The sequence below is a fragment of the Meriones unguiculatus genome, chromosome X, assembly GCF_030254825.1.
Source record: "Meriones unguiculatus strain TT.TT164.6M chromosome X, Bangor_MerUng_6.1, whole genome shotgun sequence".
Taxonomy (NCBI): domain Eukaryota; kingdom Metazoa; phylum Chordata; class Mammalia; order Rodentia; family Muridae; genus Meriones; species Meriones unguiculatus.
This window is the reverse complement of record NC_083369.1, coordinates 98,146,530-98,163,693: the sequence shown is the minus strand read 5'-3', so window position 1 is coordinate 98,163,693 and position 17,164 is coordinate 98,146,530. Positions and strand designations below refer to the sequence as shown.

Below are 17,164 nucleotides of genomic sequence, written 5' to 3'. Positions count from 1 at the left end.
CACAGGAATTAACGGTGCTAAAGACCCACCTGACAAATGGCAATGCTGGCACAAAGGCTCCTAAGGGAGAATAAATGTCCTAAGTAGCAAGTACAAAGAAAAATGGAGCCGCAGTTCAGAATTCGTGAGAAAGGGAAAGCTTGCAGCTTCCCCCCTTTTCCTTCTTTAGAAATCACCAGATGAGAAAGAAAAATGAACCTTTTTGGTGGGGCTCTCTCTACTCTTGTTGAATCTCACACTCTAGCATTATCTCTTAAGAAATAAATTTATCCTCTTAGCAACTTATAAGTACATGAAATGTTCAACCTTTTACACCCTACAAACTTCCAGACACATTTGCCTTGACCTATTGTGGTTTTAACTTGAAAAGGTCATTCATTATTAAAAGAAAATTTTGCTTCACGCATTTACAATGTTGCTTCCCTTACTGCTTCTTTGTGGAGAACACTGTGTCCTAGGCTGTCTTTGATGGATTTTGATCTCTTTGTGGCCTTCGTTTGTACATGGTAGGGAGATTTCTGACACAGATAATTTTGCCACTATAATAAAAGCCCAAGGATCTAGTCCAGGACCTTATATATAGAAACCATTCTGTGTGCCCTGCTGGCAGACAGATGGAGAAAGGTCAGCACTCTTAACCTTCTAAAACTTCAGTGTGTGGACAGGAACTCAAAATGGATTCCGAGCCAAGGATCTGAGCCTCTATTTCTAGGCAATATTGATTTTCCTTCTGGAATATTTTTTCTCTTTCATGAATGAAATTCTCTTCTACTTTTATGGATAAAGGAACCAAATACAACGCAAAATACTATTTCCCCATTTGAAAACTCACCTCCCATTATCCTAAGGTCCCTAAACTATACAAAGCAGGCATGTGAACAGCATCTAATTTTTGCAAGCCATCCTTGATATAAATGTGTTTATAGCAATTCTAGATGCTTAGCTAAATACAGTTAGAATATAGCTGAGTGATCAAACATTCTAAGCTGGAAGCCTAACATCTTCATTCAATAATTAAGCTTCATCTTTCAGAAAACAAACAAACCAACAAACAAAAAACCTGATTTATATGCAAAATGCTGAGAGTTGCCTACAGAAACTTCAATAAAAATTTAAGGGACGGAGGGGATGGGTCTATCAGTGAAATGCTTTTGAGAGCATGTGGACCTGACTTTGGATCCCCAGCATCTACCTCAAAAGACAGGCGCACTTGTGTGTGCTTGAGGAGACAGTGAGAGTATAATCCCTGACGCTTTTCCTGACCAGCCAGGCTAGCTGAATTGCTCAGCTCCAGGTTCAATGAGAGAGCCTGTCTCCAACATAAGATGAGAGTAACTGGAAACCCCCAACACTGACTACTGGCCACGCACACAAACATAGACACGCACACAGGATTAAGCACCCTTACACAGATGTGTGAACACACAAAAGAAGACTGGCCTAGCTTCCCATTTACTCATACAGACATCCTAACTAACACTTAGAAACGAAGCAGGAACTACACATCAGTTAGTTAAAGCAGGGAACTCTCCTGCAACACTTCTCTTGGTGTGCACCTGTTACAGAAACCTTGTATTTCACCAAGTCTTGCTCGTGGTTTTATATAGTGTCTAATGTCTCTCATGCTAATGTTCATTTATCCCTCAAATCAAGTGGTTCAAATGAACATTTCAAGGGAAAGTGGGTGTTATATCTAGGCAGCCCTGTCTGTGTGCTTTGCCTGACTGCTCTAACACAGCAAACACTGAACACCACCCAGATGGTAAACAAAACCCAGCCTTTTTCTAGTCTGTTCATTGCTTGGTGCGGCACATTGGCGCCATAGCAATAAATATTGGCTTCCAGAGAAAAGGGCATATTGCACTCCTGAGGACATTCAACAAATGGAAGGAAGTGTCAGCTGATGAATAGGACACTTGTGTGACAGATAGCCTAACACACACCTGGAGGTATCATCAGACATTTGGTAATAAAACACCTAAATAGCCTCAAGGCGATGGAGCTTATGAGTCACAGCAGAAATGCAGTCTCTCATCAAATATAGAAAATTCAGGAAGTATTGCTGTTGTTGTTATTATTGTTTGGTTAAAAACACAACACGAACACAATGATTCAATGTTACTAGCAACTTCTCTAATGTCATGTTTGATTAAAAAAATTAAAAGATGTTCTGTTTCACTCTTATACATACAGATAACACCATTTTAGTTCATGTCTGGTACAAGAAGGGTTGGATACCTGATTCTTAAATGAAATCATATCCTCTATTTTTCCATCAAAGTTGTGACTACTATTACTCTGTCTGTCTGTCAGTGGTTTTAAGAAGGCAGTTCCCTTTGATTCCTCTCCTTTTCCCCCAACTGTCAATTTCCATTTCTGGCCTTTAAAAAAAGGGGGGGGGGTTCCCCTGGTGGTGGTACACACCTTTAATCTCAGCAGCACTCAGGAGGCGGAGACAAGTGGATCTCTGAGTTTGAGGCCAGCCTAGGCTACAGAGTGAGTTCCAGGACAGCCAAGGCTACACAGAGAAACCCTGTCTCTGAAAAAAAAAAAAAAAAAAGTGTGCTAGGTGTTTGAGGAGTATTGGGCAGTTGGCTGGTGAAGAGAAATAGTAAGTATAGGATATGCAAATTATCTTAATTAATTCTCTCTACACCCTCATACTGGGCCTTGACTTGAAAAGCCAAAGAGTAAAAGGAATTGAATTGATTTTTTTTTCAGACAAAAATGTTCAATGTGGAAAGTATACACTTTTGTCCTTAAAATATCCTGACTGTGTGTGTGGCCAACTAAAATCGATTCCAAATCCAAAAGACAGAACCTTCCTGTTGGTCAGCTGAAGCCCATTTCAGAGTGACACTGACTTTCTTCCTGCGAGGTCTTCTCTTCTCTATGGAACTAGTTATTCTCTGCTTCTTTGGAACTGAACCTAACATCTTGCAAACTGGTCTTGATTTGCAAAATCATATAACAAGTGTACACAATTGTTCTAACAATTTAGGTATTATTATTTAATTTATTACCATCATCTTCACCACCTAAAAGTTTAGGTAATAATTTTAGGTATGCCATAAATACTACCTATTAAACAATTGCTTTTGACCCTTAAGTGGTAAACAAATCTACCACCAGTTAATGTACGTAGAGTCAGTTTTTCCATAGAAAAACTGGTACTGCTGATTGGTTGGCAGATAATCACCATCTCAGACATGTGCTACCATGTTTGTAAAACAGTCTCTTAGGGTTACAGAAAAATCAAACAGCTTTGGAACACTCAGAAACTGCATAGTAACTAAACTTCTAATTAATACTAATTAACGTGGTGAACTCCACTTCAGCATGTGTGCTTTAAAATATTGAAAAAGGAATTTCTTCAAAAACTTATTTCCATTGTCAAAATATCAACAGGCAATCCCAAGTTTCAAAAATAAAACTTGCAAACAAACAAACAAACCAAAAGACAATAGAAACTTTGTCCCTTAACCTGAAAGTTGGGAAACAGGACCGAATGTTTACCTTCCACCCAACTATCTTCATCGGCTCCAAGAAAGGGAACCGTTACTTGGATAGAGGGCAACAGAGAAACAGCTACATTCTTGGCTTTAGGGAGTGACAAAGACAGCAGTACTGGGTTTCCATTCTCTAGCCCCTATTTCACAGGCATCTTGTTTAAGGTCAGAATGATCCCTAATGCCAGGTATAAAACACGAGGAAAACTCTCATTCATGGTTTTTATCTAGGGGATAGAAAACTTTTTTCAGCTGAGAATAACAAAGACCATATTTTCCATACAGAGAGACCGGCAACTGCTTCTTTAGAAAAATTACAAATATTGTTCAGAAAAAGGAAAGATGTGTTAATTCCTTTATAGATACTATACCTACAAATAATCTTCCTTCCCTCTCCATATTCAACTTCTCTTTCCCTAAACACCTTAATTTAGATCTCAAGCACTGTACAGAGCAGCCTAACAACCCACGACACAAAAACAAAAAATTCAAACTTCTTTCCTCAAGTCATCTCTTAGTTTCAAAAGATATCCTGAAATGTAAAAATCAATAAATAAATCAAAACATCTAAGCTTACTTAAGAAAGAACACTTGGGTCTTTAAAATAGCACAAGAACAAGGCAGCAGCTAGGATTTACTTACCATTTACACAGCACTAAAATCATTCAGTCCAAATTCATCTTTTATACAAATGACAGATTCACTGACCTGAAACAACTCTCCTCTAGATAAGAGAAAGAACAGAGTTTTTACCTGAGTGCCTTTGAGAAGCCATGGCTCAGAGGCCAAGTTCAGGAGCAGTACCAAGACCTGTCTTCTCTCAACCCCAGATGATAATGCTCTGGCTCATTTGTGAACATACATTTAAGGGGAAGCAGCTCACACAAAAATAACCAAGAGCAGATGTCCCACCCCTCCCCTGAGATCACAACCTTAATCCCACTAGAAAATTCTTAACCATTTTAGGTATCCAAGGGAGAAGAATAGGACCCAGTAAAAATACCAAACGCTACATATAAATACCTGTGGGGCTACTCAGCATCCAAATTAGCTTCAGAGCCAGAAAGGCCACATAGAAAGTCATCCCCATGCCGGAATAAATTTTGGATTCAGCTCTGACATAGCTTAATGCTGAGCCAACCTTATTAATTTACTTTATATGCCACAAGAGCTTGCCTTTGGTCCTATAAATAATCCACTTTGCCCTGATAATAATGAAATTAACTATAGGAAATGGACTTTTGCTACCAGTGTAATTAAAGGAAGCTAGACACTACAATGAGAGAGCTTAAGAGCATTATAGACATTTAATGTCTTCTTGGCTTTGTACCAGCAAACAGCAGATCACCTAAACAGGCATCAATTTTAGGCACCCTAACACCAGGATCTGATAGAACAGAATGGTATAGGTCCCACCCATGCACACCCAGCTACTTCTATGCTAAAGACTGTCTGTCTTACAGTTTTTGCTGCCACCGTCAATGATAAAAACATGCATACAGATATCAACCATCATACGTTATAGTCGTTCCATGGGCTGGACACTGGTGACTGTGAACAGGTTCTGCGAAAAGCGTCAGTGTCTGTCTAGGGCCTTTCCTTTGCCCTGGCTCCTACCTCACTGGCTTCCTTGCTGTCCCCCGTACCCTCTCAGCACAAAGCCTTTCCCAGCCGTTCTCACTGCCTGAACTCTTCACTGAAAGCCACTCCAAGAGTGAAGTCTCTGACCATATGTACAGTTTTAACTGGGCCCATATTGCTCCCATCTTCTCCCTGCTACTCTTCTCCAATACATTTTTCCTTCAGTTCCAAAGCCCTTCTAACAGCAGGCATCAAAGTGACTTCTTTGTTTGTTTGTGTGCTTTTCTTATTCTTCCTTTTGCTCTGTGTTGGTGGTCTTATGCAGAATACAGCCCAGTTCCAGGGAAGTACTCAAGAGCTATCTGTTTAGGGAATACGTTAAGACAAACCAAAAATGTCAATTAATCCTCCAAAACACACTCCCATCTATAATCTAAAAAGTGGCTCCAAAATAGAGAAAAGACTTTCATTCTGGGACAGGTCCTGGGGTAGGTACTTAACAACCACTATTTTGTTTGATATTGTATGTTCCAGGCTGTTCCTGCAGCACAGAGTAAGCTAATGTGATGTGAACGGATGGGTAAATGAGTTTCCCAGTTCTTTTGGCCTTTAAGCTTTCAAGGAAAAGTTACTCAAAAAGATAGCTGAAATTTCTGCCCTCTCTTGGTTACCTGAAAACTGTCATACGAATAAAATTCAGGATACTTAGTTTAAAAAAAATGAGCCTAGGAAAATAAGGTATGTGGCATTGTGCTCTCTTCCATAACTTCCTAGGTATTTCCTTGTTTATCATTATTATAACAGCATGAATAGTTACAACAATATCACACCCCTAAAATCAATATACACTGTTCACCTAGGGAAACAGTGGCTTAAATGTTATAGGAGCAATGAACCATTTTATGATTATATTTAAGTTCTACTTCACAAAATGAAAGCCACATCTGGTACCATTACTGAGACTAAGAACTTGTAGTTAGACAGGCCATAGACCATCAGAGAGAATATACCATTATTATTCTGCTATATGGGCGTAGTATTAAGATGACTCTTACTGAATTATCATTATACCCATGAATTAGTGCATCTCTCAATCCTCACCAGAAAATCTTTCTTTTTGCAGTAGATGATGATTAACATAGAAACCCCACAACTGGTCAAAGTATAGAGACTAATACTGAACAATGTTCAGCCCTAAATGGAACATCTATACTGCATCACCTTTCTTGATGTTCATAGATCCTTGTGGAAGAAGGGACAGAAAGATTCTAAGAGCTGGGGGGCCATGAATTACTACAAGGAAATAGTACTTTCCATGTACAGCAGCGCATTTACACATATGAGTTCACAGCAGTCAAGACAGTATGCATAAAACCCTCACAGGCTCTAGCCAGGCAAAATCCCAGCATAGAGGGAGAAAGGTGGAGACCAAATCCAACCACTAATTAAGTAGTTACTGGCAACTGGCAGTTGCTAAGAGAGAACAATCATCTTTTCTTAAGGATGTGACCCCTGGAAGATTGACTATGCTTCAGTTAAAGGACAAAGAGCCAAGAGTATATGAGCAGTACAAACTCTACTTGATAAGTTAAAAAAAAAAAAAAAACAGACAACACAGGGTGAAAGGAGGTTGAATCTTGGAGGTGTTCAGAGAAGGAGGTGATTATGATCAAGATATATTGTACGAAATTCTCAAAGAGCTAGTTAAAAGTGAGCATAAAAGAGAAATAAAGTGAAAATATTAAAGCTTTCAAGGAAAAGTTGGTCCTTTTCCAAGAGAAAAAAAAAAAACAACAATTTCTCAGTAAGAACAGGTAATAAATTATTTTATCATGGGTTAGTTGTTCAGACACTTTGATGGCTATTTAGCAGATACCCAATCAGTCACTAACTTCACTGGCATTTGAGCTCATTTTGTTATACATTAATAAGATAATATTTAACAATCTCTTTGATAATCAGACAATCATAATGTTTACATAATGTTTACAAAACTTTGTAACGTTTACAAAGTTGTACTGTTTAGTGCTGGGAGAGGCTATGCTATCTGGAAGTTAGTGAAAATTTCTGTTTGGTACCTATCCTATGCTAGCCATATCAGGATGACTTTTTTATCAAAAAAAAAAAAAGTGCTAGTTATCAAATCCTTTCAGTCACTTCTGACATATAATTCTCTCAAGACAATTTACATCAGAGTTTATCTACTTATCCTTGTCTTCCAATAATTCATGGATGCATTTTATCTTCCCATTGGAATCTATCCATGATTATGCTAACCCATCCATTAGTTTCTCTTATATGACAAACACTTGTTGAACAGATGTCCTACTAAACTGCAAAGTGATTTGTTAGACAGGAAAATTAAGTATGATCCTTATTTTGAAGTGTTACCTGGATAAACATATAAATTATTTCCATGCAAGGTGGAGCATTGTATTACAGGAAAGATATACAGTGTTATTGTTCATCATTGACAGATATTATGTCAAGATAAAAAGCAGAAAACACTTGATAGAGATCATGGCATCTATGCTATGACTTATTCCTGAACAGTGAAGACAAGTGGGCAGAGAATGGAGAGGGCATTCAAGAAAAAGGTAGCATGTGGGTCAAGTTAGGAGAGGAATATGAAGCCTGCTTAAGAAAGAGAATTAAGTCTGGTTGGGAGAAGGCTGTTATAGGCAGAGTGATAAGAAAGAGAGCAACTAAAGCTAGAGGCTGGAAAGCCAGAGCACACAGGGTAATTTTTTTTCCCAATTGGTGCAAAAAAAAAAAAAAAAAAAAAAAAAAAAAAAAAAAAAAGAGTATGATTTGAGTGATACAGGCAGTGATAAGGATAGATATTAAAGGAAGAGCATAAAGGCAGAAAAGTGGCCTTGACAGGTACTGCATTTGACCAGTACCTTTATATATAGCAGGGCTAAATGAAGGTGAGGTACCAGCAATGCAGACAGAAAGGAAAGGCTAGATAGAAAGGATATTATAGGACAGGAAAGAGGGGGTTACTAGCTGCAAAGGAGGGGATATAGTCAACAAGCTCCCTGAAGTTGAGATTATAGGTGAGCGGGAAAGAAGAGTGGCACTTTATTTAGCCTTTTACAGTGATGTTCTTCTGAGATGTCAACAGCTTTCGAGTCAAGAAAGACCGAATGTAAGATCATAATAGAATACCATTTAGAAGTCTCATGTGCAATATAATCCTAGACTCTGTCTCTGAACTGCCACTGGGAGGCTCACACTTCAAAGTTCAAATGGGTGAAACCCAAGAGTCAAACAGCATATTCGGTGACCCACTTGGCCCACATATATCTCAAGACTTCTCCTCCTTCAAAGCATGATTGGTGGTCAGCCCTCTGTCTTCCTCTATTCTCCTTTTACTCAAGACATTTTCCAAATTCCTGAAAAACTTATTCCAGCAATGAAATGTCACTAGTCATGGCCAAAAGTGAGAGTCTGGTTACAACATGGAATGGACTCTTGGTGATTTTATCTTGAACTTTTATACATTATTTTATTTTTACCTACTAATAAATTAATACACCTCAAATTTCTCTCAGTATAATTTTGTCTGGCTGCAAGTCCATCCACCACCATTTCTCCTGAGTGAGTCTAAACACAAGATTAAAGCATCTCGTCATGTACTATGATATGTTGTGATTCAATGCTGAACTGTCCAGAGTATTTTTTTTGCCCTGTGTACTCTTGCCAAAAATAATTCCAAAGCAGCTTCAGCCATCTCAGGTTCCTGGCAGTCTTTAAGGTTGGAAGAACCCTTTGCCAACTGACATGTCCAATTGTGCAATGTCACTTCTTAAATGTCACAATTCCCAGCATACCCATGAGAGAGCAAAATGAAGGAACACTCTGGGATTACACAAGTGCCACTTCATAACACAAGAGTCAAATAAAAGCCCAGAATTCTGCTTGCCCACAATATCTCTGAGTCTCAGAAAAAAAGACAAACAAAAAAACAAGAGTGGCTATGGAAAAGGGAGCACCCATGATAACGGACATAAGATATACAAAAAGACTATAAATAACAAAGCAACTTGAAAATGCCAAGTAAGTCTCTTGAAGATAGATAAGCTTTCTTTACAATACTCACTCCGGAACTACGAACGGAAGCATATGCCATGGTCTCTGGACTTTGATTTTTGGAAATGTCATTCTATGATTAGTAATAGTTTTAAAGTCTTCTGTCCCTAAAGTCTGTCCTTCCCCATGTTTTTAAAGAAACTATCACAACCATATCCTATAGATATTTTTCATGAGACTCTAACCAAAAGCTACCTTTAAGATAACCCTGAACATATGGCTATTAAAGTATGGCTTTATGACGATAATCTTAGACTTTAAAAAAAAAAAACAGAGGTAGCACTTAGAAGAGAAATAAAGAGAAAAGTAGGACATGGAAATAAGAAAAGTGTAGGAGAAAATATATAATATGACTATAGACTCTCAGATGTCTTTTGAATCTGAGACACTATTGGTTAAGGATAAATCTTTGTCATATTTTAGGTGTTAATTCTCTCCTAGTCTATTTCTACCACCCACTTGTGATGTATCTGTTTTATTTCCATGTTGCCAAGTGCCATGATTCAAAACACTCTTTCAATCATCGCAAGTCCTGGCATTCACCAAGTCCACCTGTTATAGGCCTTTCAAGCCTCTGAGAGATCTTAGAGGGCTAAGCATTCCATGACCCTTTTCTATCATTTACCCAGATGATTAATATCCTAAAAGGGAAGAAGAACAAGCCAAATAAAGTAGCCATGCCTTTATTATTCCTTTGGGGCTGGAATCCAGGGACTTAAACATGCTGGGCAAGCACTCTATCATTGAGCTACAACCATATCCCTCATATGTGTATTCTTAGTGCTGACAACTATGATTGATGGCCTTGATTAGAAAACGCCCATAGTTCTTCACAAGCCCTCCTTCTTGGTATAAAATACTCAGACAAGTGACATATAAGCTATCTTATTTTTACTAAAGGACTATGGTGAATACTTTACAATAGTATGGATTCCTCTCTTCAAACTGTAAACAGCATAGTTCTTGAGCTGAATGTTGTGGTTGAAGAAACTCACTAGTGCTTAAGTGGAGTTTGCTCAAAAGAGAATCTGAAAATGTTGTGGAGTGTGAGGATGGCAGGAAGAAAGAGGCCAAGAAGTGACCTGGATGTCACCCAGGAAGCCTCTATTTTGTTAGGTGCCTGAATTAACTATCTTCATAATGGAGACAATCTGTATTTGTGACAAACTGAAAAAAATCAGAAGCCTAAAGCTCACTTGGCTCCTATCTGTCTTTGTTTGCCCCATAAGTGTCTTAATCCAGACTCCACCCAAGAGTACTTACAGGCACATCCAAGAGAGTGGCAGCCCACAGTGACTCATGTTGAGGACAAACAAAAATAACTTTCTGTGGAAAGAGCTATTCTGCTGTGCCATGCCAGACACTATTTTGTAAAAACTAACTTAGTGATCTTGGTGTGTGGTCTACCAACAGATTAGGGCTCCCAATGAGTAGCTTGTCTACCCTTACAGCTAGTCTATATATGATGAGAACAGGGATTCTGGAGGGACCAGAATACATCATGAGCCAAGTCTGTGTTTTCATTTGCATAGTGTTTCACGGTCATGTTGAAAATAATTTCCAACTCAAGACACGCTGTTCCTCATACACAATCAAACTGATTCCAACAAGGGATCTTTACTCACTATAGGATAAAATCTGGGAATGAGGTTTAGAGTATATGATGATCATGGTCCTTTATCTTTTGTAATTATTGAGAGCCACTACTTTGAATCACTAACCCTGAGATTGAGGACATTATGTGACATGGAAATGAAACACAGTAGATTCTCTCATGCAACAGCAAGAGTCTAGTCATCAAAACCATAAACTCTGTCTAACTTCAAAGTGGTAGTTGACATTAAGTTGTAAGGCAAAAAGACTAGGCTGACCGGAGGAACAAGAACAGGGGGTCTACCAGAAGAGTTGACATTTGAGAACAAGAGTGAGTAGTTTCAAATTTCTCAGAGTCAAGCAATAAGTTCTCTATGCCACTTAGCAAGTACATTGAAGACAATGATGGAAACATAAGGACAAGCAAACAGGCCTCACAGAAAGGAGGGCAGTAGGTCTGTGATAAGATTCAGTAGCACAGCACAAGCCTACACATACGCCAGGCCCTGGGTACAGCCCATTAGCACACCCCAAAAAGAGGTCTAATGTAGCAGAAGACAGTACAGGATATATGCCTGGAAAGACTGTCACATTAACCTTAATTTTAGTCCATCCTGTTTTCTACACTTTTATTTTATTCACATACATGTTTTTTTTTCTCTACATACCTGGTACCTGTAGAGGTCAGGTACAGGGCATAAGAACCCCTAGAACCTGAGTTACAGACAAGTGAGAACCACATGTGTGTGCCAGAAACGAAACCAAGGTCTTCTGCAAAAGCAGCAAGTGTTCTCAACTCATGAATCATCTCTCCAGTCCCACTTCATCTTTGTTTTCAAGCAGAGTTAATAAACAAAAAGAGTAAATTTGTGAAGAATGTACCTCTTGTACACAGAGCCAGATGACTTGAAGTATGAAAACTGAGATTAACAGTAATTAATAATAATTATTCTGCTGCATTCCTGAACTTTCAAATAGTGGTGCAAATTGAACATATTTCAAATTCCTCCATAAAAGAAATCTAGGTCTTAATTTTATATGAGATCGATTCAGTGATTAACATCATCACCTTAAAGATAAATAATCATGATTTTCTCCAAATTTACCATGAATACATGTATGCTCAGGTGAGCAAAGTGTGGTGGCTGATGGAACAGACTCTGGAGCCACAATGTCTAAACAGAAATTTTACCCTTGTCACTTTCTGGCTGTATGACGTAAGAAAAAAATTATCTCACTTCTCTGTAATTCAAGTTGCTCATCTGTAAAATGGAAATAATAATAGTATCTATTATTCTTACAAAAATTAAAGCATATTTTTACCTCAGGACAGTGATTGACATACAGCAATCACCATGTATTATTTATTTACCAACACTGCAAAAAGAAAAAAGTAGCTGTCCCAAACACCAGCTTCCTGCAAGTAGAATTTATTATTCACCAGTTCACAGGAGGTATGTGGAAAGGAGATAAGAGCTCGGAATCTTGGCCAAGAGCCCAGTTTTAAAGACCTTGGGCCTGAGAATAACTGGAGAACTTGGAGCAAAGTTCAAAGTCCTCAGGACCAGAGGAATGGAGACTGGCACCAGAAAAGCCCACAGAAGAGGGCTGCATAACCAAACATGAGTAAGAGTGGTCTCTGAACAATGAGAGAGGCCAAATGACAACAAAGCTCTTTGGATTCTCAAGGTAGATTGCAGGTAACTTCCTAGTGTTAGGATGAGTAGGGTGTTGCCTTTATCCTTCCTACAAAGAAAGAAACCAAGGGAAGGGCCTACAGCTGTGATACAAAGTGGATGAATTTTAATAAATAAAAAAGATATTAAAAAATAAAATACCCAATTAACACAGTGGATAAGGAGGACTTTCCTGACTAGAGTTAACAAAATTCAACACGATTCCTGAGTGTGAAAGAATAAGGCAGGCTAATGTTGTTTCACACAGATCTCAGAACTTAGGTTGATCCTTCAGGACCGACAACAAAAAAAGCTACTCATATCTAGGAACCAACTCCAGGATATAAACTACAATTGCATTCTATAAGTCAACTTTCTACAAATGCCAAGGATGTGGATATGAAAGACCTATTTTTCCCTCCTGTGTATATTTATTTATTTTTATTACTTAATTATTTTTTAAATTTTTTTTACCTATTACAATTTATTCACTTCGTATCCAGGTATAACCCCCTCTCTCACCACTCCCAATCACACTCTTCTTCCTTCTTCTCCTCCCATGCCATTTACCCAGTCCACTGATAGGGGAGGTCCTCTTCCCCTTCCATCTGACCCTAGCCTATCAGGTCTCATCAGGACTAGCTGCACTGTCTTTCTCTGTGGCCTGGTAAGGCTGCTCCCCCTCAGAGGGGAAGTGATTAAAGAGCCTGCCACAAGTTCATGTCAGAGACAGTCCCTGTTCCCTTTACTAGGGAACCTACTTAGAGACTGAGCTGCCATGGGCTACATCTGTGCAGGGGTTCTAGGTTATCACCATGTATGGTCCTTGGTTGTAGTATCAGTCTCAGAAAATGCCCCTGTGCCCAGATATTTTGGTTCTGTTGCTCTCCTTATGGAGTTCCAGTCCCCTCCAGGATGAAAGACCTATTTTATCCTATTTTATTAAGCCATGTATAGGACAGGCTCCACAGTGCAGGCGAAATAAAGTTGCCTGTGTTGGATCACAGTTTGGGCAGGTATGGCAAGGCCTAATGTCTCAAGTTTTAGAAATAGTCACTGTTTACCATAATGACCAAATACACTAAAGTCATCCCCGCATCTCTGTGCTGAGATAAATTCTGGATTAAAAAGCAAGGAGAGGAGTTTTCTAACCAACCTGTGGATAGGAAAGATGCAATGATAGCAGCTTTTTACATGAGGATTGTTTAAATATTTGCTGGTATGTAAACATGCGGAGATCAAAGGACATCTTGAGGGAGTTGGTTCTCTCCATGTCAGTTCCAGGAATTAAACTCAGCACTTTACCTGCTAAGCAATTTCACCAGCCCTTAATTTCCTAAGAGGAGAAAAACATCAATCATGGTGTTGCACGCCTTTAATCCCAGTACTCAGGAAGTAAGAGACAGGCAGATCTGTGAGTTTAAAGCCAATCTAGTCTAAAGAGCAAGTTCCAGAACAGCCAGAGACACGCAGTGACAGCCTGTCTCAAAAATGACAAAAAGTACAAGAGTATATAATGAAAAGTCACTCTCCCATTGCCTGTCACCAGATATCTACTTCCCCTTGTGAATTCATAAACACTGGTACCATTGTTTTCTTTCTTTTTTTTCCACATCATGTAGCCGAGGCTGGCCTTAAACTCATGCTCCTTCTGCCTCAGCTTCCCAAGTACTGAAATTAAAGACATGTACTCCCGTGCCAAGCTACCACTGTCTTCCGATGTTTCCAGAAATACTGGGTAAACTGTAGAGAGCTGCGGAATGCTATGCCTTAAAGATGGAGCTGGTTTCCGCCTTCCACCTTCCCGATGGTGAGTGCTCTCTGTCACAAACAACTCCACATTTGGCTAAGGCTGAGGATCTGGCTTGCTTCCATGTATGTGGACCTATCTGCATTGCCCACGTGGCACGCCTGGGTTGGCTACCCAGAGGCTATTTAAGCTGTGGGCTGGCTTTCCCCGGGGTCCGAGGATTGTTCAAGGTTCCTGAATAAACTGCATTGAAAAAAAAAAAAAAAAAAAAAAGAGAAGTAGCCAGTTAAGTATTTGCTATCTTTTTTTCACTTTTGCAAGAACACAAATTAAACAAAAAGAGGCCATGAACTTGAGAGGGAGTTTGAGGGTGTCCACAGAGGGTGGGTTGCAGGGAAGAGTGGGGAAAATTATATATTTTAATTAATCTTTTTCAAAATGACAGAAGGTAGTTTGTTATGTATCGTCTTCTTTACGTGGATCTTCCTATTTATTTTGCTGTAATTTCTATTCCTATTTAGGTAAATGTCCACATCACTACACAATGAGCGCCTCCCTTTTACCATGCATGTAGTATGCAACTGAATAGACACGCCGCAAGTGAGTAGATGAAGCCCGCTGTTTCCAGATATTTATTTACAGTGTTTTCCTGTGACAGTGCTCTGAGAAACATGTTCTCAAAATATGGGACGTCCCAACAAAAATGGAGCAAGTCAAAGAAGGGACAGCCACACGAAACACGTGGGAGTTTTGATTGGAGAGAAAAGAAGTAGGAAAAAAAGCAAATGGGTAAGGTCTCAAATGCATCAGGTAGCATCAAAAGCCTTGCTACATGGCGGATTACTTCTGGGCCATAGCTAGAAGATACCACATAGACATCTCGGGCCAACTATGCTAAGATCACCTCAGCTAGTCAGTTACCCAGAAAGGAAGTGCCTTTTGATTCCAAGTCTACATTCTTTATAGAAAATCAAAGGTCCTTGCTTTTGATTTTAAATGAATGTAAAACATCCAAATTAGTAAAAAGCTTATAGTCATCACTTACATTATCACACGTTCACACAAGAGAGGTTAGTGGCAATTTAGGGTCTACTTCTTAATTAAGGGGGTGTCTTGGTGTGCATTACACTGAAAAACTTTAAAGTACTTGGCTATCAAATGTTCATGCTGTCTTCTTTATCTATTTAAAAAAAGAAAAGGTGGCTTCCCAACTAAGGGTTATAATGGGAGCAACCTGAGCAGGGCACAAGCCTTCTGGATAATGAGACTGGGGACATATCACTGATGCATATCACCAAGAAAGCGCACAGCTCTGAGTCACAGGTCTGACCTTAAAACTGCATGCTGGGAAAACAAAGTAACAGCCTGTTCATTACGTTAAGTCTGTCATGGGATCTTCAATTATAGCTACATCAGAAATTTTCAAATGAGCCTATAATTGTTCCTACTTCAAAGCCAAAAAGCACCTTGACACCTAGACTCTCAAAGTTTGGTCATTTGCATTTCCTTTTTTAAAGGTCACAGAAGTAACTAAAAGAAGGAATGAAAGGTTCTTGACTATTTGTCACTGATTAACCCATTTCTACAGACACACAAGAAAAGAAAATGTCACCAGCCCCATTACCCCAATTTCACAATAAACATTTTCAAAAAATTAACTGTGCGTTGCAAGAGGGTTGATGTTTATAAATCAGTGTAACCTGAATAGAATTTTTTAACAAACACCTTCCCCTTAAAGCTCTGGAATATATGAGAAAGAAGAGGTGGAAAGATTGTGGTGGGTGATTCTGAGGGAACTGTTTTAAAAGTGCACACCCTTGCTATTTTGCTAGAGGTTAGTGTGGAGTGTTGCAGCAAACCGGGAGTACATAAAGATTAAATTACTGTTATTTTCCTTCAAACTATCTCCCTATTTAACGTGACAGACACACACTTAAGTTTATATAAATTACCATATTGGATTACCTTATTGGATTAGGAACTGTACAAAAAAGATATGAATTCAGGAATGTAAAATAGGATATTTAATTTTTAAAATCTGAACAAGTTCAAAAATCAGTTAATCAAGGAATGATGGTATACACCTATAATCCTAGTACTTGGGAGGCAGAGGTAGGAATATTACCACAATTTTAAGGACAGCCTTATCTATACACCAAGTAACAGGCAAACTTAGACAACCTCCAAAGACTGTCTCAAAAACCAAAAACCTCAATTAAAATTTTGACACAATTTGATTGAGATAGCAGTATTGAAGTTAAATTCACTTTCAGTTTTTCTTTAACAACATTAAGAGTAATAAGCATTTTTTTCCTGGCGTTAGTGTACTGTACCTAGAAGGTGGACACCAGTCTTGGAATAAATTTCTCCACAAATGTGATGGTTGCGTTACTCAGTTGTTTACCAGAAAACTAATTTGCATTCTTCATCAATAAAATGAGGATATTAATAACTGTCTTGCTTTCCTTATAGATTATTTTAGTGACTAGTATATGCCCAATATTGTTCATACCATATTGATACATTAGTAAATCAGGCTTTGTTCTGAGTAGAAATATTCTCATTTTTCATGTGGCTCACACGTATCCCATGGCATAAAACTTCGAGGCAGATCATTATGAAAAGACCAAGAATCTCTGTGATAAGAATCCTCTCTTTCAAGCTGGCCCAAACTTTCAAGTACATTGGATTTAGAAAATAGTAATATAAGCTGTTCAATTTCACACACAGTTGAGCTATTTCAATCCCCTTGTACTTAGAAAGCATCTGAGTCTTCGCAAGGCACAAGTAGCTGGATCAAATGTATAAAAGGCAAACTCACATAATTTTGGTTCTTTGCTTTGATGTACAAATCAAAAGCGTTCTCCTCTACATACTTGCATAGGGTATTTTTAGCTGCTTTAAGTAATTGACATGATTCATCATTCTTTACAAAGAAAAAAAACTTGAAAAGACTTCTA

At 38.6% G+C, this 17,164-nt stretch overlaps 1 protein-coding gene across 12 annotated transcripts in view; it reads right to left on the bottom strand.

Moving 5' to 3' along the window:
* The window catches only part of Fhl1 (four and a half LIM domains 1), a 63,548-nt gene that overhangs the window by 9,708 nt on the left and 36,676 nt on the right, over positions 1 to 17,164 (bottom strand). For 3 of the 12 annotated variants that reach the window (XM_021664818.2, XM_021664821.2, XM_060375748.1), the window contains exon 1: positions 4,263 to 4,347. The exons of the other annotated variants lie outside the window; for them this stretch is intronic. In XM_021664818.2, coding sequence (XP_021520493.1) covers positions 4,263 to 4,284 — 22 coding nt within the window. In that variant the 5' untranslated portion in view covers positions 4,285 to 4,347. Of the gene's footprint in view, positions 1 to 4,262; positions 4,348 to 17,164 lie in introns of those variants that run through there. 12 annotated transcript variants of the gene reach the window in all.